Consider the following 24,456-nt stretch of genomic DNA (forward strand, 5'->3'; position numbering starts at 1 on the left):
GGTGGAGTTTATGATTATGCTAGCTGCCTTACCGAAGCAGCGGAAAGTTTAGACGGAGTCCATACACGGGAGGCTAGTTAGTGATGTGATGAGTGAACACTCTGCAGTTCTCGCACTCTGGGCAGAGCAGTTGCCATACCAAACGTGATGCACCCAGACAGGTGCATCCATAAAAATTGGTAAGTATTTTATTCACAAAAGAATCTGAAATATACAAATACAGAATGGTCACGTCAATGCTAATATTGAAATAAATATTATTTCTTTATTTGTTATAACAGCATTAGCTATCATTCGTTTATAAACATAAAAGTTACTTGAACCTAAATTGCAACTAATATAGGTGCATTGGCAGGGTTGTCCTTCTCCACAAAGCACTCAAATGACCATTTTTGCTCGGAGGACTGGGCTCTCGCCTTCCTCAAAACGGAAGGACTGAGATAGAGGATGATATTGGCACCCTCATAATGGCAGGTTCCCTATGGGTGGTAGGACAATGTCTGCGTCCCTCCCCACCCCCATGTTCACGAAGACCATGTCAGCCAGCCTCCTCCTTCCCCACCCCCGACCTCTGTGTGTGGGTGAACCACGTCAGCGGCTCCTGGTGGGCAGCAGGACCGTGTGGCGAGAGAGTATCCAGAATGGGAAATGGGAGGGAGAGAGGGAGAGAAATTACTGGAAGTTGGAGAAATCGATGTTTGTCTCATCAGGTTGGAGGCCAACCAGACGGAACGTGAACTGTTGCTCTTCCAGCCCGGGTTTGGCCTTGTCATGGCGCTAGTGGAGAACATGGACAGACGTGTCAGAAAGGAAATGGGAAATCCGATTTAATCAGCATGATGAAGATGTCCTCAATCTATTCTGCTCTCACAAACATCTCCAAAAACTCCCACACATCTACTTTCACCACAATCTCTCACCATAATGACAGGGATGGAGTTCCCCATATCCCTCCCTACCACCTCTTGAACCTCTGTTCCCAACACCATCCTATCTTCCACCATCTTTAGTGGGATCCTACCACTAAGCACATCTTTCCCTCCCCCCTCCCACACACTCTCCCCTTTCGGTAGGCACTCCCCTGATGACAGTTTCCTGACTTTTAGGGAAGAGAGCATGACGAGGGGATAGATAGAATATAAACGGTGACATGGCCCAGTTACACACAGCACAATTCCTTTGACCTTTCCTTTTTTCAATATTTGGTGAGATTATAGCCAGAGGTCATGGGTAAGGGTGAAAGGGGAGAAGTTTAAGGAGAACATGAGGGGAAACTTCATCACTCAGAGGGACATGAGAGTGTAGAACGAGCTCCCACAAGTGGGGCAAACAAACTTGATTTTAATGTTTAAGAGAAGTTTGTATAGGCACATGGATAGTAGGGGTATGGACAGCTATGGTCCCTGTGCAGGTTGATGAGAGTAGGCAGTTCAAATGATTTTGGCAGAGACTAGATAGGTTTTATGGCCTGCTTCTGTGCTGTACTTCTCTATGACTCCAATTCCATATGTATTATATCAAAGGTAGAAAATCCTGTAAATACTTAGATCAAGTATCGAACGGGTAGAAAGTTTGTTTCAGACTGATCTGCTGAGGATTTTGAGGTTTTCATTTAATACTTTCAACATTTACAGTTACTTTTGTTGCTTTTTTTAAATTCCCTAAATTAGAATATCTGCCTTTTTTTTGTCAAGGTACCTGTTCATTGACAGGTGATCCAGAATGCGAGTTGTCACCCAGTGCTACAGTTTGTCTGGATATTTATTAGTAACAGATCTTGCTGGGCATGTTCCAACCCCAGGTAGAGAGGACAAAGATCAGAGGACATGTTTGTAAGGTTGAGGGGAGGCAACATGAGGGGCAAGTTCTTTTTATGCAGAGGGTGGCTGGTGTTTGGAATGGGTTAACAGTTGATGTTAAGGATACTATCAGAACGAGCTATTTAAGTACAAAGAGATTTGTTTGGTTGTTTTATCGACTACACAAAAGTGTTTGATAAAGTGAAGCACAATAAGTTACTTGAAATATTACAGGAAACTCTAGAAAGAAATCTGTACTGGGAACAAACTGCCACAGTAAGAATAAACGGAGAAGTGAGTCAGTTTACGAAAATCAAGAGCGGCGTTGGACAAGGGTGTGTTTTCTCCCCTGATTTGTTGAATGTGTACAGTGAAACAATATTACAAAAAATAAGAGACATCTTGGGAATCAAAGTTGGCGGTGAAAACATCAATAATTTCAGATATGCAGATGACACTGTGTTAATTGCAAGTACGGAGGAAGAACTACCAAACTTAACTGATATAGTTGTTGAAGAAAGTGCAAAAATGGGTCTATCTATCAATTACAAAATGTCAGAATGTATGGTGATATCCAAAAAGAAGGAGAATCCTATCTGCAGGCTGAGAATAAATGGGGAAGACATAAAACAAGCACAGAACTTTTGCTACTTAGGAAGCTGTGTGACATCAGATGGCAGGTGCAACATGAACATTAAAAGAAGAATAGGGATGGCGAAAGACACCTCTACGAGAATGAAGAGTATATGACCAATACTAAACTAGGCATGACAACCCGCCTCAGAGTACTGAAATGTTATGTTTATCCAGTTATGTTGTATGGCTCAGAATGTTGGACAATGTCTAGTAATATGAGGAAACGAATTGTAGCAGCAGAGATGTGGTTTTTGGGGAGGATGTAAAGAATATCATGAACAAAATGAATATTTAATGAGGATGTCATGGACAGAGCAAACACAAAAGGAGAAATAATGTATGAGATTATGAAAAGGCAACGTAACTTCATTGGAGCAACACACTTCAAAGTTGCTGGTGAACGCAGCAGGCCAGGCAGCATCTCTAGGAAGAGGTACAGTTGACGTTTCAGGCCGAGACCCTTCGTCAGGACTCACTGAAGGAAGAGTTAGTAAGAGATTTGAAAGTGGGAGGGGGAGGGGGAGATCCAAAATGATAGGAGAAGACAGGAGGGGGAGGGATGGAGCCAAGAGCTGGACAGGTGATAGGCAAAAGGGGATATGAGAGGATCATGGGACAGGAGGTCCGGGAGGAAAGACAACGGGGGTGGGGGGGACCCAGAGGATGGACAAGGGGTATAGTCAGAGGGACAGAGGGAGAAAAAGGAGAGAGAGAGAGAGAGAGAGAAAGAATGTGTGTATATAAATAGATAAATAATGGATGGGGTACGAGGGGGCGGTGGGGCATTAGCGGAAGTTAGAGAAGTCGATGTTCATGCCATCAGGTTGGAGGCTACCCAGACGGAATATAAGGTGTTGTTCCTCCAACCTGAGTGTGGCTTCATCTTTACAGTAGAGGAGGCCGTGGATAGACATGTCAGAATGGGAATGGGATGTGGAATTAAAATGTGTGGCCACTGGGAGATCCTACTTTCTCTGGCGGACAGACTGTAGGTGTTCAGCAAAGCGGTCTCCCAGTCTGCGTCGGGTCTCACCAATATATAAAAGGCCACATCGGGAGCACCGGACGCAGTATATCACCCCAGTCGACTCACAGGTGAAGTGTTGCCTCACCTGGAAGGACTGTTTGGGGCCCTGAATGGTGGTAAGGGAGGAAGTGTAAGGGCATGTGTAGCACTTGTTCTGCTTACAAGGATAAGTGCCAGGAGGGAGATCAGTGGGGAGGGATGGGAGGGACGAATGGACAAGGGAGTCGCGATGGCATGAACATCGACTTCTCTAACTTCCGCTAATGCCCCACCTCCCCCTCGTACCCCATCCGTTATTTATTTTTATACACACATTCTTTCTCTTACTCTCCTTTTTCTCCGTCTGTCCCTCTGAATATACCCCTTGCCCATCCTCTGGGTCACCCCCCCTTGTCTTTCTTCCCGGACCTCCTGTCCCATGATCCTCTCGTATCCCTTTTGCCTATCACCTGTCCAGCTCTTGGCTCCATTTGGCTCCATCCCTCCCCCCCCTGTCTTCTCCTATCATTTTGGATCTCCCCCTCCCCCTCCAACTTTCAAATCGCTTACTCACTCTTCCTTCAGTTAGTCCTGACGAAGGGTCTCGGCCTGAAACGTCGACTGCGCCTCTTCCTATTGATGCTGCCTGGCCTGCTGCGTTCACCAGCAACTTTGATGTGCGTTGCTTGAAATTCCAGCATCTGCAGAATTCCTGTTGTTTGCGTAACTTCATTGGACATGTGATTAGGAAAGAGGAGTTAGAAAGCACGGTACGTATGGGAAAGATTGAAGGGAAGAAAGCAAGAGGAAGACAAAGACAAATGATGATGGAGACAGCAGCCAGAGAACTGGAAATGAATACCAATGAATTGATCCACTTGACTGGAAACAGGAGTGTGTGTGTCTTGGCAGTCAAAGCTCAAACTGATGATGATGATAACAGTTGTGATAGTGGAAGCCAGCGGTATAATGGAATTTAAGAAGCTTTTAAAATGGTTTAGGAATCTAAAAAAAAGGGGGTGGGGTTGTAGTTAATACTTAGAAGGACCTTTTTGGAATTGGCGTCAAAATCAGCAAACATCGTGAGCTGAATGGTCAGTCCAGAGCTGTACTATTCTATATTTTAATCTTCTCCAGAACCTTCCCTGCACTTCGATTAAGGTATTGGGCTGTTTGCTTTGAAACTGGACAACTTCAGTGGAGCCACTGTACCCCTGCCGGGTATTAGGACCCCGGGACGAAGCAGAGCGAACGCGGCCGGGCACTAGGACCCCAGGTGCCCCATCCGGGCATTAAGGCTAGAGCCTCGTTGCCTCCGCCGGGCCGTTGAAAGCGCGCGCCACGCGCCCCCTCGGCTTCTTTTGCCTGCGCCTGCGCGTGGAGCCAGTGGTCCCGCGCCGCGGTTGTTCGCTCGGGCCAGTTCTCCCGCCTTGAGCTGGCGGTTTGTGTCGACTATCTGCGCCTGCGCGTGGGCCCGGGGTCGCGAGCGCCGATTGTTCGCCGGGTGGCCCTCCCGCGCCGCGCCTGCGCGTTTCCTAGCGCCCTCATGCGGTGATTGAGTCCTCCCGCGTCGCGCTTGCGCCGTGAGGCCGGCCGGTCCTCCCGCCCTTTTTTGGCGCTGCCATGGCCATGTGCGAGGATGTGTTGCTGTGTAACTTCAGCCGTTGCCGGGCCCGCCTCTCAGGCTTCGCCTGGGTCACCGCCTGCTCACACGTCTTCTGTGACCAGCACGGCAGTGGCGAGTTCAGCCGCTCGCCCGCCCTTTGCCCTGCCTGCAAGAGCGCGCTGGCCGGCAAACTGGACATTGTGCGCACCGAGCTGAGCCCGACCGAAGAGTACAAGGCGATGGTGCTGGCGGGGCTGCGGCCTGAGATCATCCTCGATATCGCGTCCCGGGCTCTCGCCTTCTGGACCTACCAGGTCCGGGGTCACGGGTGGGATCTGGAAGTTGGGGGACACCAGTCCGTGGGTGGGGTGGGGGTGGCAATCGAGGTCCGGGAGGAGAGAGGGAGCATGTTTGAGGCGTGGGGTCTCGAACCAGGCTGGGGTGGGGAGGAAATGCCAAGGATGGGGACAGTTAGCCCTGGCTTCACTAACTGGGGTAAGAAGTGCGGGAAAATCACCCTTGGCCCTGGTATCGGACCACAGGAGTTGGATCTGATTATATCCCTTGGATCCTAGTACCCGGAAAAGTGGTTGGAAAATCCCTTGGGGGAAGTAGTGGGACCCCCTGGGTATATGGAGTGTGGGAATCTCCTGGGTCCTAACGCTCTCCTCCGCCCAATTCCTTCAGATTCACCAGGAGCGCATGTACCAGGAGTATGCCTACAGCAAGGCGGAGGGCCGCCTGAGGCAGATGGAGAAGATGTACACCCAGCAGATCCAGGGCAAGGACATGGAGGTGAGCAACAGTCGCAGCGAGGTCAGCTCCCTGAAGAAGCTGTTGGAGGAGTACAAGAAGAAGTACAGTGAGATGTCGGAAAAGCTGATGGAGCGGAACCGGCAGTACCAGAGGCTGCAGGGCCTCTACGACAGCCTGCGGCTCCGCAGTATAGCCATGTCAGGGGAGGGGGAGCCCGGAATGGCCTACAGCCTGCCCACAGGTAGCGAACCACCTCCATCCCACACCCAACCGCTCCACACCTCCCAGCGTCCGCCTCTTCCCTCCCTAAGTAGAACATAGAGCAGTACAGGCCCTTCAGCCTACGATATAATGCCACTTTTTAATCTACTCCAAGACCAATCTAGCCCTTTCCTCCTACATAACTCTCATTAAGAGTCTCTTAAATGTCCCTAAAGTATCCGCCTTTGCCACCACCCCAACAATACATTCCACACACCCATTGAACTCAGCATAAAAAAAATCTCCCTTGGACATCCTCCGACATTTCCCTCCACCTAGCTTAAAATTAACCCCTCTTGTATTGACCATACCTTTTGGGGAGGTTGCATGAGGTGGGGGAAGGAAGAGTGGAGTCTGTGGGAGGGGTGTCAGAAGGAATGTGATGGTCATCAGTGAGGGGGGATGTATTCAGTACGTAATGGGAAGGTCAGTGGACTATCGGAGAGACAGAGAGTGGGATTGGGTTAGGATGTGGACGGGAGGAGGTTGGAAAGGAGCGATTGAGAGAGGGCCAGGACTGATGGTGAAATTTGGATAACATGAGTTTGCAACTGGTGTTGGCATTGGTTCTAATATTGTCACATGCATCAAGGCACGGTGAAGCGCTTAGATTCGTCTTGGTGTCCATTTCAAAACGCAAGTGTGTTGAGGCAGTACAAAGGAAAGGCAGTAGCGGTGTGCAGAATAAATGCAGTGTTAGTAAATTTGTAGATTACTCTAAAATAGATTGTGTGAAGATGATTATCAGGAGGGTGCTTTATCAACTGGGTAAGTGGATTGAAGAATGGCAAATGGAGAATAATTTTGGATTTGCACAAAGTGTTTTTTGTGAAGACTCATGAGGGTAAGACATTCACAGTGAACAGGAGGACCCCGGGGAGTGTTGTAGAACAGAAGGACCCAGGAATACAGGTACACAGTTTCCTTAAGTGAGGTTATGGGTAGACAGGCTGGTGAAGAAGATTTCTGGCATCCAGGCCTTCATCATTCAGTGCAGAGTAGATTTCCATTCCCATTCTGATGTGTTGGTCCATGGCCTCCTCTTGTATCAAGATGAGGCCACCCTCAGGGTGTTGATGCAACACCTTACATTCAGTCTGGCTAGCCTCCAACCTGCTGGCATGAACATGGATTTCTTCTACTGTTTAAAATCTGCTAATTTTTTTTGAAAAGGTAACCAAAAGGGTAGATCAGGGTGGGGCAGTGGATGTTGTTTATTTCGGACTTTCAACAAGGTCTCAAAGGGTAGGCTGGTCTGCAAGGTTATGTCCCATGGAATCCGAGGAGAGCTAGTTAGACGGATTCAAAACCGGAGGAACTCAGCAGGCCAGGCAGACTCTATCGAAAAGAGTAAACAGTCGATGTTTCTGGCCGAGACCCTTCATCGGGACTGGAAAGGAAGAAGTCAAAATAAGAAGGTGGGGGAGGGGAGGAAGGAGTACAAGGTGGGTAGGTGAAACTTATGGGAAGGAAAGAGCTGGGAAATTGGTGAAAGATCAAAGGGCTGGAGGAGGCAGAATCTGATAGGTGAAGGTAGGAGACGGTGGAAGAAAGGGAAGGGGAGGAGCACTAGAGGGAGGTGATGGACAGGTAAAAAGAGGTGTGAAAGGGAAACAAGAATGGGGAATGGAGAAGATGGGGGGGGGGAGGCAATTACTGGAAGTTCGAGAAATCGATGTTTATGCCATCAGTTTGGAGGCTACCCAGATGGAATATAAGGTCTTGTTCCTCCAGCCTGAGTGTGGCCTCATCGCGGTAGTAGAGGAGACCGTGGACTGACATGTCGGAATGGGAACAGGAAGTGGAATTGAAATGAGTGGCTACGGGAAGGTCCCACCTTTTCTGGTGCAGATGCCAGATGAATTTAAAATTGTCTCGGACGTAGGGTGTTGGTGTAAAGTTGTTCCTCAGAATTAAAGCTGGTAACTAACTAGTGTTCTGCCAAGATTGGTGTTATTTAATTTGGATGCAAATACACAAGTTGTGGTCAATAAGTTTGTAGATGACAGAAAATTAGGAAATGTTGTTTGTAGTGAAGAAGATTGTCATGGATTACAGGGGGATTGAACAGTTAGAGAAGTGGGCTCAGGAATAGGAAATATATTTCAATTTGGATTAGTGTGAGGACATGTATTTTGGAAAATCAGACTAGCGGAGGACTTGTACTGTGAATGGTAGTGCACTAAGGAGTGCATTACAACTGAACCACCTAGGAGTACGACTGCATGGTTTGTTGTCACAGGGTAGTGAAAAAGGTGTTCAACCCATGCTGTCCTTCATCAGTCAGGGCACTGAGTACCGGAGTTCAGAAATTATGTACCAGATGCGTAAATTGCTTAGGCTGAACGGAGTAAAGACCATTAGATTCAGGAGCAGAATTAGGCCATTTGGCCCATCAACTCTGCTTCGCCATTTCATCATGGCTGATCCAGTTTTCCTCTCAGCCCCAATCTCATGCCTTCTCCACGTATCCCTTCATGCCTTGACCAATCACGAATCTATCAACCTTTGCCTTACATAAACATAAAGACTTGGCCTCCATAGCCACCTGTGGCAAATAATTCCACAGATTCACCACCTTTGGCTAAAGAAATTCCTCATTTCTGTACTAAAAGGACGCCCTTCTATTCTAAAGCTGTGTTCTTTGGTCTTAGACCCTCCCACCATAGGAAGTATCTTCTCCGCATCCACTATTATCAAGGTCATTTACCAATCCATTGATGTCACAGAGGTCACCCCTCATTCTTCTGAATTTTAGTGAATTCAGGCCCAAGACCATCAGATGCACTTCATATAACAACCCATTCAATCCTAGAATCATTTTCGTGAATCTCTTTTTAACCCTTTCCAGTTTCATCCTTTCTAAGATAAGGGGCCCAAACCTGCTCACAATCCTCCAAGTGTGGCCTCACCACTGCTTTATAAAGTTTCAACATTACATCCTTTATTTTATATTGTAGTCCTCTTGAAATGAATGCTAATATTGCATTTGCCTTCCTCACTACAGAGTCAATGTGCAAATTAACCTTCAGGGAATCTTGCCCAAGGACTCCCAAGTCCCTTTTGTGCCTCGGAGTTTTGTATTTTCTCTGCATTTAGAAAATAGTCATTTTTTTCTACCAAAGTACATGACCATATACTTCCCGACACTATGCCACCTGCCATTTCTTTGCCCATTCTCCTGGCTTAAATCCTTCCGTAGCCTCTATAGTTTTTCAAAACTACCTGACCCTCCAGCTATCTTCATATCGTCTGCAAACTTTGCGACCGAGCCATCAATTCCATCATACAAATTTATTGACATTAAAGGTAAAAGAATCAGTCCCAACACAGATCTCTGAGGAACACCAGTAGTCACTGGCAGCCAAACAGAAAGGCTTCCTTTCTTCCCACTCTTTGCCTCCTGCCAGTCAGCCACTGCTTTATCCATGCTGGAATCGTTCCTGTAATACCATGGGCTCATAGTAGCCTTGTATGGCACCTTGTCAAAGGCCTTCTGAAAATTCAAGTACACAACGTGAACCAATTCTCTTTTTTCTATCCTGCTTGTTACTTCTTCAAAAAATTCCAATGGATTTATCAGACAACTTTCTTTTGAGGAAACTATGCTGACTACGGCCTATTTTATCATGTGCTTCTAAGTACCCTGAGACCCATCTTTAATATTCAACTCCAACATCTTCCCAACCACTGAGGTCAGATTAACTGGCCTGTAGTTTCCTTTCTTCCGTCTATCTCCCTTCTTGAAGAGTGGAGTGACACTTGCAATTTTTCACAACCTTCTCTGGAGCAGTGGTCCTCAACCTCCAGACCACGGGCCGATACATTGCCGTGAAGAATGCAGTAGTGCAGCGGTAGTCGGAACGCACCCAGCATATCTTTAAGAAGAAAGCCGAAATAAACAAGCTAATTAATAGTGGCACCTAATTAATTAGCTTGTTTATTTCGACTTTCTTCTTAAAGATGTGCTGGGTGCATTCTGACTACCGCTGCACCACTGCATTCTTCACGGCAATGTATCGGCCCGTGGTCTGGAGGGTGGGGACCACTGCTCTAGAGAAATGTGTAGTTTTGGTCATGCTGTTATAAGAATCAGAGTCAGGTTTATTATCACTGGCATGTGTCATGAAATTTGTTAACTTAGAGAGGTGTGGTTAAACTGGAAATAGTACAGGAAATATTTACGAGGAATCAGGCAGAAAATGCTTGAGGAACTCAGCAGGCCAGGCAGCATCTATGGAAATAAATAAACCATCAACGTTTTGGGCTGAGACCCATCGTCAGTCCTGATGAAGGGTCTCGGCTTGAAGCATCAACTGTTTACTCTATTCCATAGATGCTGCCTGACTTGCTGAATTCCTCTAGTATTTAGTGTGTGTTGTGGTGGATTTCCAGCATTTGTAGATTTTCTCATGTTTGAGATTTATGACGAAGTTGCCTGGATTAGAGGACCTGAGTTATGGGGAGAGGTTGGTCAGGCGAGGTCTTTAGTCCTTGGAGTGCAAGAGAATGCAGGGTGACCTTGTAGAAGTGTTTAGAATTATGAGAGGTGTAGATAAAGTGGATGGTAACAGTCTTTTCCCCAGGGTAGGGGAGTCCAAGCCCAGTGGGCAGAAGTTTAGAGTGGGAGGTGGAAGATTTAAAAGGAAACTGAGGGGCAATCTTTTCCACACAGAGGGTGTTAGGTATATGGAATGAGTTGCCAGAGATTGTCGTTGAGTTGAGGCAGAGTCAATAGTATAATTGCAGAAGCACTTGGAGGGGTGCATGGAGGAGAGGGCTTGAAGGGGTATGGGCCAAACTTAGGAAATTTAGACACCATGGTTGGCACTCACTGGTTGGGCATGGAGTCTGTTCCATGCAGGGGAGGCTGGTGATCTGTTGAGCTGTGTCCAGTTTCTTGCAGTCACCACCAAGCCGTGCTGCATCCGGGTAGATGTTTCCTATCTCTGAAGAAATTCGTGCAGGTCAGGAGGGATAGCCCTCCAAGGAAGCAGGGAAGTGTTGAGAATGGCTGGAATCGGGCTGAGAGACAGGGAATGGATAAGGTTGTCTGTGGGTCGGTTTGGGGCCAATTGTTTACAGAGATCAGAGACAGGTTGGGTGTGTGAGATGGGGAGGAGGGGTGAGGGTGAGAGAGCTGGGGTCAGGTAGGTACAGAGGCAGGGTCAAGGTCAGCATCGGGGTGTGGAGTCAGGGGTCAGAGATGAGGAGAGTAAGGATGAAGGGGAAAGGGTAGGGGTTGGTGGTGGTGAGGTTAGGGGTGAGTAGCCCTGGCAGGGACCTCCAACTGACCATTACTTCTCTTCTCCACCCTCCCCACCTCAGCCTCAAGTGGCCTGAACAAGTTGCTGCCGGCAGACTCCCCGGGTCGGAGACGCTCAGCTGAAGGCGACTTCCGCCTCCGACCCTCCTTCTTCAGCTCGCCGGCTCCAGAAGGTGCTGGCAGTTTCTTCAGCTTCTCTCCTGGTGACGACCAGGACCGGGAGCAGCATCAGCACCCCACCCTCGCCGCAACCAGCAGCTCCTTCAGAATGAAGAGGATGTGAGGAGAATGGGGATGAGAGGGTGTGGGAAGAGAGGGGATGAAGGGTGGTGGGGAGATGGGGGAAGGAGGAGAAAGGAGAAAGCATCCCACTGCTGGGAGTTCAACAGTATGTCCTGCTTTGTCTTTCCACAATGTTACCCTGAATAAACTAGTCACTGGGAACTCATAACTATTTCTTCAGTCTGTTGTGGGCACCTTACACCCAGTGTCACCCATCATCCTGGGAGGAGAGCTGTTTGTGAAGGGGTTAAGCGAAGCCTTGAGCTTCAGAGGGTTGGGGATGGCAAGAGATTTGTGGGAACGGTTGAGAGCTGCGGAGGGGATCATGAAGGTTCACAGGCAGGGCATCTGGCCTCCCTCGGTGAATGGGCTACAAACAATGCAGTTTATTACATCGAGTGTGGAGATTTACAGCCTCCTGTAAGCGGTTTATTACATGGAGAGTGTGGCAAATTACAGCCTCCTGTGAGTGGTTTATTACATAGAATGTGGCGATTTACAGCCTCCTATAAGCGGTTTATTACATCAAGTGGTAAATTACAGTCTTCTGTAAGCATTTTATTACAGCGAGCACGGCGATTACAGCCTCCTGTAAGCAGTTTATTACATCAAGAGGGGCAAATAACCGCTTCCTGTAAGCAGTTTATTAGTGAGAGTGGTAATTTACAGCCTCCTGTAAGCTGTTTATTACAGTGAGAATGGTGATTTATAGCATTATAATGTGATTTATTACATCGAGAGTGCGAATTACAGCCTCCTGTAAGCAGTTTATTACAGTGAGAGGATGAATTACAGCCTCCTGTAAACGGTTTATTACAGCAGGAGTGTGGTAATTTACAGTTTTGTAACATGGTTTACTACAGCAAGAGTGATTTACAGCCTCCTGTAACAGTTTATTACGGTGACAGCAGGAATTTACAACCCCCTGTAATATGGTTTATTATGGCTGAGCAAATATTTTCAGCTTCTTGTAAAAACATCTTTCTGCTAACCATACGTGAAACATTCAGTTATCTATCAAAACAATTGAAAGACCCAGAGGCAGTGGAGAAGGATTTGGCATGAGGTTCAGTATGTAGAAGGTGTGGATTGACCGCCATCTCCAGGTGGAGACGTTGAAAAATCAGTGTCAATTCACGACCAGGGTGCGCTCCCCCCACTTGCCTCTCCATGGTCCTGAAAATGTCCCCCCACTGCGCCCTCAGTACCCCTCCACCACAAGGACCCAGTTCTCCCCCCACCCCATGGGTAGTCGGCCAGCGATCCCACAGGAAGCACCAACAGTAATGTTAACTCCATGGGTTCCAGGATGTGGGGAGCAAATTGCTGTCTGGACTCAGTCCTGGAGAGGTCAGGTGAACCTCTCTTCACTCGCTGCAGGGTCTGTAGGCGACGATGGCAGTGGCCTGGCAGCTGGCACTCTGCTTCCTGCCGTTCACTATCAGCACCAGTGGGGTCTCCACACGGACACTGTTGAAGGCAAACTTCTGTGGGATGAAGGGAAAGAGGTGTCAGGCCTGAGGTAGAAGGAGTGGGGAGAGAAAGGTCAAAGCCCAGAATGCACGGAGGGTGGATGGGGGAAAGTGGGAAGTTGGGGTTGTGGATTAGTGGTAGGGAGAGGAGGTTTGAGTCCTGGTGCTGCAGGAGAGAGAGGTGTCAGTGCTGGTTTGAGTATAGATTTTGTCACAATCTACGTCGAGACACCACAATGGGTTGTGCTGTCTGCCCGGGGTCACACCCTGCTCTCACGCTCACCTTGCCCCGGTGCTCCAGTCGATGCTCCTTGAAAAGGGGCTGGGGAATGGCCACCGTGTCTCCGATCAGCACCGCCCAGCTCTCTGCTATGTTGTACACCATCACCGCCACGCAGGTCCCCTCACCATCCAACAGACCGAAGGTACTTGGGACAAAGGAGGGACCGGTCAGTAACAGGGAAAGCGGGTTGAGTGGTGATGGCAGTCAACAGTACATCAGGGCCCTCCCCCCACCCCCTGGGAACCGAGATCCATCCTCTCCCCCCCCCACCCACCCCCTGGTAACCGAGATCCATCCTCCCCCCAACCCCCTGGTAATCGAGATCCATCCTCTTCCCCCCCCGACCCCCTGGTAATCGAGATCCATCCTCTCCCCCCCCACACCCCCTGGTAACCGAGATCCATCTTCTCCCCCCCCCACCCCCTGGTAACCGAGATCCATCCTCTTCCCCCCTGACCCCCTGGTAATCGAGATCCATCCTCTCTCCCCCACCCCCTGGTAACCGAGATCCATCCTCTCCCCCCCCCACCCCCTGGTAACCGAGATCCATCTTCTCCCCCCCCACCCCCTGGTAACCGAGATCCATCCTCTTCCCCCCAACCCCCGGTAATCGAGATCCATCCTCTTCCCCCCCCCACCCCCTGGTAACCGAGATCCATCCTCTTACCACCCCACCCCCTAGTAATCGAGATACATCCTCTCCCCCCACCCCCCCTTGGTAACCGAGATCCATCCTTTCCCCTCCCACCCCCTGGTAACCGAGATCCATCCTCCCCTACCCAATCCCCTGGTAACCGAGATCCATCCTCTCCCCCCCCCACCGTAACCGAGATCCATCCTCTCCCCCCCACCCCCTAGTAATCGAGATCCATCCTCTTCCCCCCACCCCCTGGTAACCGAGATCCATCCTCTTCCCCCCACCCCCTGGTAATCGAGATCCATCCTCTCCCCCACCACCCCCTAGTAATCAAGATCCATCCTCTCCCCCCCCACCCCCTAGTAATAAAGATCCATCCTCTCCCCCCCCCCCCGGTAACCGAGATCCATCCTCTCCCCCCACCCCCCCGATAACCGAGATCCATCCTCTCCCCCCCCACCCCCCGGTAACCGAGATCCATCCTCTCCCCCCCACCCCCTGGTAACCGAGATCCATCCTCTTCCCCCCACCCCCTAGTAATCAAGATCCATCCTCTACCCCCCCCGGTAACCGAGATCCATCCTCTCCCCCCACCCCCTAGTAATCGAGATCCATCCTCTCCCCCCACCCCCCGATAACCGAGATCCATCCTCTCCCCCCCACCCCCCGGTAACCGAGATCCATCCTCTTCCCCCCCACCCCCTGGTAACCGAGATCCATCCTCTCCCCCCACCCACTGGTAACCGAGATCCATCTTCTCCCCCCACCCCCCGGTAACCGAGATCCATCCTCTCCCCCCCCACCCCCCCGGTAACCGAGATCCATCCTCTCCCCCAACCCCCCGGTAACTGAGATCCATCCCCCCCCACCCCCCCGGTAACCGAGATCCATCCTCTTCCCCCCCCCACCCCCTGGTAACCGAGATCCATCCTCTCCCCCCCACCCCCTGGTAACCGAGATCCATCCCCTCCCCCCACCCACCCCCTGGTAACCAAGATCCATCCTCTCCCCCGCCCCACCCCCTGGTAACCAAGGCCTTGGGTAACAAGACTACACCCCCCCACCCTGTAACCAAGGCCACACCAGACCCAGTTACCACATCCCCCTCTTCCCAGTATCCAAGGCCACACCTCCCTCAGTAACTATATCCCCATCTCTGCTGCTATTCAAGGGCCCACTCTCTCTGGTAACTGAGGACCCGAGTAACCAAGTCCACATTTGCCCTTGTAACAAAGCTCCATTCAAAGCCCTGCCTGGCCCTGGTAACCAGGCCCCAACTCTCCTAGTAACTTGACCCGCTTGAACTGTGGTAACTGGGATCCATTCTCCAGACCTGCCCAGTGGTCCACCACACTCCCCAGACCTTGTACTTACAAGGGCACTTTGTCATCGGTTGTGAGGCTGAAGACCACCTTGCCCAGTACCACCAACCCAGGGTTGGGCCCGGGGCGGAGAGCAGAGAGGGGCCGCAGGCTAAGGGAGAGCGGCTGCCCACTCGGGCTGGAGTAGGGACGGCCCTGGTGCTGTGGCAGCTCCCGGTTCACCAGTCTGGACACCATGGCATTCAGTCTCTTTGTCTTCAGCTTCCCCTGGAACCAGAGAGGAGGCAGAGTACACTCACACCACAGGCTCATCTGTCCTCATGAACAGTCCTAGGACACAGTCCCACTCAAGGGCACCCAAGAACCGACGGCTATTGTCATAGTCATAGTCATACTTTATTGATCCCGAGAGAAATTGGTTTTCGTTACAGTTGCACCATAAATAATAATGTAACCATAAATAGTTAAATAGTAATATGTAAATTATGCCAGTAAATTATGAAATAAGTCCAGGACCAGCCTATTGTCTCAGGGTGTCTGAACCTCCAAGGGAGGAGTTGTAAAGTTTGATGGCCACAGGCAGGAATGACTTCCTATGACGCTCTGTGTTGCATCTCGGTGGAATGAGTCTCTGGCTGAATGTACTCCTGTGCCCACCCAGTACATTATGTAGTGGATGGGAGACATTGTCCAAGATTGCATGCAACTTGGACAGCATCCTCTTTTCAGACACCACCGTGAGAGAGTCCAGTTCCATCCCCACAACATCACTGGCCTTACGAGTGAGTTTGTTGATTCTGTTGGTGTCTGCTACCCTCAGCCTGCTGCCCCAGCACACAACAGCAAACATGATAGCACTGGCCACCACAGACTCGTAGAACATCCTCAGCATCATCCGGCAGATGTTAAAGGACCTCAGACTCCTCAGGAAATAGAGACGGCTCTGACCCTTCTTGTAGACAGCCTCATTGTTCTTTGACCAGTCCAGTTTATTGTCAATTCGTATCCCCAGGTATTTGTAATCCTCCACCATGTCCACACTGACCCCCTGGATGGAAACAGGGGTCACCGGTACCTTAGCTCTCCTCAGGTCTACCACCAGCTCCTTAGTCTTTTTCACATTAAGCTGCAAATAATTCTGCTCACACCATGTGACAAAGTTTGGGACATGGGTGAATGCAAACTGCCCCCTGCACCATTGACTGTGGCCCTCCCCACTCCCATGAGTCAGTCTCCCCCACCCAGCTTCCCACATTCTGCCCCCACTTCACCTTTTGCTGCACCATGGTGCTGACCCGGTCCAGGAAGGAGAGCAGCTGCTGATGGCGGTGCGAAGCCTCTGAGGAGGCAGGGTCAAGGGCAGCAGCCCGAGCAAATCCTTCCAGCGCCGTTTGGTACCTCTCCTCATACCTGTGAAGCTGGGTGTTTTGAGGGAACAGGGGTCAGGGATTAAAGCAGAAGCAGGAGTCTGCCCGCACCTTCCGCTGTCCTCAGACTCTCTGTCTGCTCAGGAGTCCCACTGCCCACCCCACTCATCCCAACCTCTGCCATCCCTCCCTGCAATCCGCCTCTGTGCCCCCATCCCATCCTCTCCGGCATATCCCAAGGATTAGTGTGCCCCACCTCCAGCCTCTTGGGGTCCGCCCTCTCAGCAATCCCTCAAACACCCTCAACATCACATTCACTGAGAGCCATCCTCACCCTCCCCGGGCAAGTCCCAATGATTCAGGAGCCCTTCTTAGTGAACTTTTATATCCACCCACCAGAGATGGGTGGGGGTGAACTCACCGTGGACCTGTTGAAGTGGAGGTCTGGGTTGTTGCGGGAGGCCGTGTCAACCTTCTCCTGGAGAGGGGGAGAGACAATGGTCAGGTCACGCTGTCTTCTCCCACCCTCCCAACAAACACCACCCTTACATCACAGGCCCTTCTCTAGAATATCACCCTCTTCCCCTCAACTGACCCAACACCCCACTCAGTCCCATCACCAGACCTTACTTCTTCAGCCTTCTGAAGCCCGTGCCTGATCCTGTTACCCCCGACCCAGTCACTCATCCCATCTCCAACCCCAACCCAGCCCCAACCTCTTAACCCAGTCACTTGACTTCCAACACCTTAAACTCTGACTCCGAGCATCATTCTCCAATCATGTCACCGCGATCTCCCTCTTGTCACCCCAACCTTCCCCTAACCCCCTGAACCCTGTCCTCAGCCCCAACACCCCCATGACCTCCTACAATCCCATCTGACTGACCTCCCGTCCCAAACCAGCCCCTGAACCCATCATCCCACCCAACCCCAAACCTCCAATCTTGCCCCAGCCCCTTCACTCCTGAACACCCTTTGACACCCCCCCCCATTGCACCTGCAACCGCCCATCCCACAACTCAGTCACACCAATGGCCCTACCACACCCCCATCCTGGTGATACTCACCGCCTGAGCGTAGGCACCCAGTGCCTGCTGACTGACCCGCTCACTCTGCCCAGTGAGGAAGAATAGTGACAGGTAGGCATTGCCCAGGATGTCTGTTTGGGGGGAAAGAGAGACGTTACTGCAGCTGAGCATGGTGGGTGGGTGGAGGGGGACAGGGGTTAACATCCTCACAGCGGGACACGGGAGAAACTGGCATCCCCTTCCTCTCTACCCTCCCCCACCAACCCCTCTATGGGGCTCCTTCACTACTTTTCCTCCCACCCACGGCAATCCTTCCCTTCTCTCCTCCCTTCCACAATGCTCCCTTACTGCCCCCTTCTCCCATGGTGCTCCCCACCCCCCGCCCCCCCAGCAGCCAGGTCACACTCACACCAGGAGGTTCCGTCGGTGACATCCATCTGCACCGCCACCTTCGCCTGCTCCACGCTGGCCAGGACATTCTTGGTGCTGTCCTCCCCCTGAGCCGGCAGCTGCCTCAGGACCATCGACAGGTTCCGCAGAGACACCTTGTTCTTGCACTGTGGGGTGGGGGTGGGACATGCCAGGTGGAGCCACAGTAAATATGGACCCCTCCCAAATCCCTCCCCCCCCACCTTTGCTCTAACCCACTGTACCCATCCCTCATAAATCTCGTTCTATCACACACCCTGCCAGAACCGCCTTCAGCAGCCCTCCTCTCCCACCAAGGTCAGGATGGGATGCAGCACAGCACCAACAGGAAGCCCGTTACCCCCACATATATAGTTCATGAGAAGGTTGAGCGCATCCAGGAGGCCAGTTCACTCCGCAGGGAGGTTGCAAGACCTGTCAAGCAGTGGGATTGATTCCACGTGGCCAGGCGGGCTTCCTCTCTGGTGAGGGTATCTCACCCAGTTCCCAGAACATGGGACGGACAGTACACAGAGGAGCACGGTTTCCCAACACTTGGCCCATGTCAGACCATAAGACATAGGAGCAGAATTAGGCCATTTGGCCTTTTAGTCTACTCCGCAATTCGATCATGGCTGATTTATTTTCCCTTTTGAACCCCATTCTCCTGCCTTCTCCCTGTAACTTTTCACACCCTCACAGATTAAGTACTTTTCAACCTCTGCTTTAATTATTCCCAATAACTTGGCCTCCACAGCCATCTGTGGCAATGAATTACACAGATTCACCACCATCTGGCTAAAGAAATTCCTTCTCATCGCAGTTCTAAATGGACGTATTCTAAGGCTGTGTCATCTGGTCCTAGTCTCCCACAACTGGAACCATCCTCTCCAGGTTTACTCTATTCAAGACTTCCAGTATTCAGTAAGTTTCAATAAGATCCCCTGTCACTCCTGAACAGTGAGTACAAACCCAGAGCCACCAAACTCTCCTCACACATTAACCCCAACATTCCCAGAATCATTCTCGTGAACCTCCTCTGGACCTTGTCCAATGCTAGAACACTTTTTTTTCCAGAGAACTGGCACAAAACTGCTCACAATATTCCAAATATTGTCTGACCAATGCCTCTAAACTCACAATCCTTGTACTGTCCACATCTATCCCTATACTACTAAAACTCTCATGCTCTGTTTGTGATCACCAATTAGTGCAAACGATGCATTACAGCTGCACTATTTTTGGCTAAGTCGACTTAAAATGCGCTAACTTACAGGCATACAGGCAAAATTCAGGATTATATATTCGTATAGAATTGCTCAATTGCCAAAATCAACAGCCCTGCTTTCACCCGAGAGCCAATGTCAGCCATGATGGAAACCGCAATGTGACACCATGATGCATGCGCACAGCCACCCTCAGAAGTGACTCACGATGCTCACAGCATTGACACCAACTGGAGCAAAAGGGCAGGGCAGCTTGATTTCGAGCGCTCACATTCTGCTAATCACCATCAGCATGTGCAGGATTGGGACAGATCAAACTGAGACCCTTCAATAAGAGTTGATTAAATCTTATTGTAATGATGTACTTCGAGACTCCCATCAAACCCTTTGCTGAAGTCAAAGGACAGCGGTGACTATATCACGTCCATTTAGGAGAACGCCAACTACATCATCAAGAATAATCAGCTTCCTGGAGGCTTTGGTGTTACTGCTTAGTATCTTCTATCCAGCATTAGGGTAAAAAAAAATATGGTCAGCCTAATTATGCAGCGTGGAAAGAGAAGGGGGACATTGTGGTCAAGAAATAACTCCAAACATCGTTGGGAAGCAGCGAGGAGAGGGAGAGAACAAGAATTGGATGAGGCCAGGGCCGCACGACTCCAGGATCAAAGAGTCAGGAGAAAAAAGATGAGAGAAGAAGAGACAGAGGAGGAGAGGCATGCACGTCTCCAAAATCACAACAACTGTCATAGAGGAGGAGAGAGGGAGAGACAAAGGAGCTGAGAAATGCACGTCTCCAGGATCAGACACAAACAATAAACAGCAGAAGAGATGGGGGATGAAAGGGCTGCACGTCTCCAGAATGACAAAAACAGGCACAGGAGGAGAAAGGAAGAGACAAAAGAGGCAGAGAAATGCACGTCTCCAAGATCAAAGACAAACAACAAACAGAAGAGATGAAGAGATGGCAGATGAAAGGACTGCACGTCTCCAGAATGACAACAAGAAGCAGAAGGGTGGCAGATCAATCAGAAATGATGCCATCAAAAGTGTCATTAAAGGAGGAGGAGCTATATTTGCCTTGCTACCTGTCATTCTTCTTTAATAAACTGAAGTTTTCTTCTTCAATTTCCAAAGCAAAGCGATACCAGTAGCATTCAGGAAAATTTAATGTTCATTCTGGTCACATCAGACTGCACTACCCTTCTCTCAAATGGTGCCCCAACGGGTCACCCCGTTGTCTAGTAACTTCTTAAAGGTAACTGAAGTAGCTGTCTCAATCACTTCCTATGGCAACTACTTCCCACCTCTGTGTAAAAACAAACTTGTCCTTAAAGCAATGCTCACCAGTTATTGATTTCCAACTCTGGGGGAAAAAAAGACTACTCACCCTATCCAAGCCCACCACCCCATGATTTTATACATCTCAAGGAGATCCCCAAGTTACCTAAGCTCCCAGGAGGAAACCCTACCTGTCTAATCTCTCTCGAGTCCCGACAACATTCTTGTAAATCTTGTTCTGCACACTTTTCAGTTTAATCATGCCCTTCTTATCAATACAGTTTTGTTAGAGGATGGAATTAAACTACTAGATGCTGTGTGAGCTGCCCCCCACCCCACTCCATCCCCAGCCCAGCACATCCCCCCCAGCTCCCTCCCCTGGTCTCCTTAGGCCGACACAATAACTACTGCTTGCCATCAGGAAGGAGGTACAGGAGCCTCGAGAACCTCAGCACCAGATCCAGGAACAGTTATTACTCTCAACCATCACACTCTTGAACCAGAGGGGATAACTTCACTTGTCTTGTCACTGAACTGTTCCCACAACCTATGGATTCACTTTCAAGGACTCATCATGTTCTTGATGTTTATTGCATTGCTTGTTATTATTTTGTATTTGCAGTTTGTTAACTTTTGCACATTGGTTGTTTGTCCGTTTTGTTGGGTGCAGTCTTTCATTGATTCTAATTTGTTTTCTTTTGTATGCCCGCAAGAAAATGAATCTGAGCGCCTTTACTTCCTCAGAAAACTAAAGAAATTTGGCCTGTCCCCTAAAACCCTCACTAATTTTTATAGATGCACCGTAGAAAGCATTCTTCTCGGGTGCATCACAACCTGGTATGGAAGTTGTCCTGTCCAAGACCGGAAGAAGCTGCAGAAGATCGTGAACACGGCGCAGCACATCACACAAACCAATCTTCCGTCTGTGGACTCACTTTACACCGCATACTGTTGGAGCAGTGCCGCCAGTATAATCAAGGACACGACCCACCCAGCCAAGAGACTTTTCGTCCCTCTTCCCTCCGGGAGAAGGGTCAGGAGTTTGAAGACTTGTACGGCCAGATTTGGGAACAGCTTCTTTCCAACTGTGATATGACTGCTGAACGGATCCTGACCCTGAATTGGGCCATACCCTCCAAATATCCAGACCTGCTTCTCGGTTTTTTTTGCACTACCGTACTATCTATTTTTCTATTTTCTTTTATGATTTATAATTTAAAATTTTAATATTTACTAATTTAAACTATTTTTAATATCTTTAATATTTAATATTTGTAATCCAGGGAGCGTGAAGCGCAGAATCAAATATCGCTGTGATGATTGTTTGGCGACAATAAAGCATAAAGTATAGTGTGACACATGTACTTCAATAATAATTTTACTTTGAACTCCTAACCCTCTCGATCTCCCGACCACCCCCTCCACCCCTTCCCCTCACTCCATTTTCCCTCTGCCACCCTTCACCCCTCACCCTCTAACCTGGTTGAGGGCCCCAGAGAAGCAGGTATGGGCGGCAGACAGGTCGCCCTTCTTCCAGTACACCTCTCCCAGCTGGTTCCAGGCCTCGATCAGCCCCGGCTCTAGTTTGACAGCCCGTGAGAGCAGCTGCTCAGCCCGTGGGCTGAACTCGGGCATTATGTTGAGCGCCCGGCCCTCCAGCACCAACAGGTGAGCCTTCCGCTGGGGGCATCCTGTGGGAGGGATGAGAGCGTCAGTGATGGGGAGAAATGGGTATGCAGCATTGACAGTGGGGCACCAGTGATCGGGGGGGGGCCAGTGACTGAGACAGGCGGGGGGGGGCGAGGGAGCCATTTGCTCATAGTATCAGCGATAGTCAACAACCAAGTGGGGCAGGGGGCAAAATCGGTGGGGAGAGAGGATTAAGGATGAGAAGGGGGATGCATAATAACGGGGAGGGTTAAGGATTGGTTCCTGCATAAGGATTAGATGGGGGGGGGGTTCCTGGGCAACATCCCCTCTCATTTTTTTTCACAGCTGTGCAGACCAACCATTACTCTGATCAGGAAACTTTTACATGGTCAAAAAAAATTGTGTGGCAATGAAGGCTATATGTGGGAACATTTCAGTTACTGGGCAGCTGTGCATTTGCGCAGCTTAGAGAGAACAGTAACCCTAGGAGAGGAGAGGGTTATGGAGGAGGGGATGAGGGCTTGAGGGTTTTCTCAAAGGGTGTGTCAGGAGAGGACAGGGTAAAAGAGGGTATTAGGAGGGTGCACCTAGGGGAGGGTTTGATGGAGGTTGGAGGAAGTTTCTTGGACTCTCCCTACCCTCTAATTCCTGTAGGGCCTCCAGAGTCGCCTGCATGCGCTCCTCCAGATCTCGCTGCCTATTTCCAGCCTCCTCCATGCCATGAGTCTCGAAGTAGAGGTCCCGGAATGTGTAAAGCTCATCCACCAGCTCCTGTGTGTGTATCGGGGGGAGGGGAAAGCTGGAGTTACACCTCACCCCCTGAACCCACTCTACAAGTGGACACCCCAGCAATACCTCTATATCCCCCCCTCCTCTTCCCAGGAGGGTCCTCATCCGACCCCACCCTTCCTCCCTGTCACTATATAACCCCATCCCCATCCCCTCATCCCTCCCGGGACATCCAAACCCTCCGCCCCTACTCCACCCTCCCCTTCCAGCAGATTCTTCCATCTCCGTCTCCTTGGACCCCCCTCAACCCTCATTCCCTATCATGGGAATACCCGGACACTCCCCACCCCGGGGATCCTAGATCTTTTCTATCGGCAGACGCCCCATCCAGCCTGACCACATTCCCCATCCCCATCAGGAAACGGAGTAGGACTCCACTCCACAACAACCGTAACAGGCAGGTTGAGGACCGAATCCTTCCCAACCCCGAGAGGCGAGATATCTCTCCCCACTTCCCGGTCACACACTCCACCTCGGGGAGATTGTGTCCCTCTATCCAGGGAGACTTCGACACCCCGAGGAACCTCCCCCGAACAACCTTCGCGCAGATATCCCACTTTTTCTTCTGACTCCCTAATAACCCTTGTCCCCGGATTCCACTAGCCCATCCCTGCTTCTGCGACAATGGGTCCCCCAGATACTCCCCCTGTATCCAGACCCCCACCCCCCACCCCAGGATACCCGGACTCTCCGCTCTCCGTCGCCCTCCGGTTCTTTCTCCTCCGCTCCACTCTCCGCCATCTTCAACACGGTCCTCCGCTTTAAACAGCGGTCCTCCCGGGACAATAGCGGCCGGTCCTCCGAGATGAACGAAGGTCCTCCCGCCGCAACGGCGGTTGGTTCTCCGGGGTGAAATAAACGTCCTGCGCTATAAACAATGGTCCTTCCAAGAAAAGAGCGGCAGTTCCTCCCTTAAACCACCATAGAGACAAAAGCAGCCAATAGTCTTGATGTGGCGTCTAAGCCCGAAACGGCAACTTCGCTCCCTTCCTTGCCAACAGTTTGATTGTCGCTCCGCAGACAAGTCCTCCTGCTGGTCCTCCACGGGCAAGAACGGCCGCGACGCCAGCGAGGGCAGGGATTGGAGGGGAGCGCGCATGCGCCGCGTGTGCGGGTCGAGGGTGAATTTTCTCAGCGGGAGCTCCGCAGGTATTAGAATCGGGTTTAACATCACCGGCATATGTCGGGCAGCAGTCCAATGCAATATACGATGATATAGAAAAATGTAAATTAATTACAGTAAGTATATATATGTATATTAAATAGCTATATTAAAAATAGTGCAAAAACAGAAATAAAAATGTGAGGTAATTTTATGGGTTCAATGCCTGAATCGTTGAGTGTGTGCCTTCAGGCTTCTGTACCTCCTTCAATGAGAAGA

General features: G+C 50.2%; 2 protein-coding genes across 2 annotated transcripts; one reads left to right on the plus strand and one right to left on the minus strand.

Moving 5' to 3' along the window:
- The first annotated feature begins 4,750 nt into the window (after positions 1-4,750).
- On the plus strand, positions 4,751-11,767 carry LOC134352721 (E3 ubiquitin-protein ligase CCNB1IP1). The gene is made up of 3 exons (XM_063060124.1): positions 4,751-5,361; positions 5,735-6,044; positions 11,393-11,767. The coding sequence occupies exons 1-3, from the start codon at positions 5,065-5,067 to the stop codon at positions 11,611-11,613; spliced, it is 828 nt and encodes a 275-aa protein (XP_062916194.1). The 5' UTR covers positions 4,751-5,064; the 3' UTR covers positions 11,614-11,767.
- A 325-nt stretch (positions 11,768-12,092) lies between these two features.
- On the minus strand, positions 12,093-24,113 carry ttc5 (tetratricopeptide repeat domain 5). The gene is made up of 10 exons (XM_063061286.1): positions 23,757-24,113; positions 22,925-23,057; positions 22,116-22,327; positions 18,131-18,278; positions 17,761-17,852; positions 17,115-17,171; positions 16,598-16,744; positions 15,379-15,593; positions 13,368-13,512; positions 12,093-13,099 (listed from the first exon to the last, which is right to left on the minus strand). The coding sequence occupies exons 1-10, from the start codon at positions 23,814-23,816 to the stop codon at positions 12,980-12,982; spliced, it is 1,329 nt and encodes a 442-aa protein (XP_062917356.1). The 5' UTR covers positions 23,817-24,113; the 3' UTR covers positions 12,093-12,979.
- Between the last annotated feature and the right edge of the window lie 343 nt (positions 24,114-24,456).

The sequence above is a fragment of the Mobula hypostoma genome, chromosome 10 (genome assembly GCF_963921235.1).
Source record: "Mobula hypostoma chromosome 10, sMobHyp1.1, whole genome shotgun sequence".
Classification (NCBI taxonomy): Eukaryota; Metazoa; Chordata; class Chondrichthyes; order Myliobatiformes; family Myliobatidae; genus Mobula; species Mobula hypostoma.

Bases quoted from the DNA above. Each gene is read 5' to 3' on its own strand.
- LOC134352721 (XM_063060124.1), top strand. From the start codon at position 5,065: ATGGCCATGTGCGAGGATGTGTTGCTGTGTAACTTCAGCCGTTGCCGG. The intron at 5,362-5,734 runs GTCCGGGGTCAC...CAATTCCTTCAG, and splicing joins TCGCCTTCTGGACCTACCAG to ATTCACCAGGAGCGCATGTA. The intron at 6,045-11,392 runs GTAGCGAACCAC...TCCCCACCTCAG, and splicing joins GGCCTACAGCCTGCCCACAG to CCTCAAGTGGCCTGAACAAG.
- ttc5 (XM_063061286.1), bottom strand. From the start codon at position 23,816: ATGGCGGAGAGTGGAGCGGAGGAGAAAGAACCGGAGGGCGACGGAGAG. The intron at 22,328-22,924 runs GTAGGGAGAGTC...TCCCTCCCACAG, and splicing joins GGCCCTACAGGAATTAGAGG to GATGCCCCCAGCGGAAGGCT. The intron at 16,745-17,114 runs GTGAGTTCACCC...CAAAACACCCAG, and splicing joins TCCACTTCAACAGGTCCACG to CTTCACAGGTATGAGGAGAG.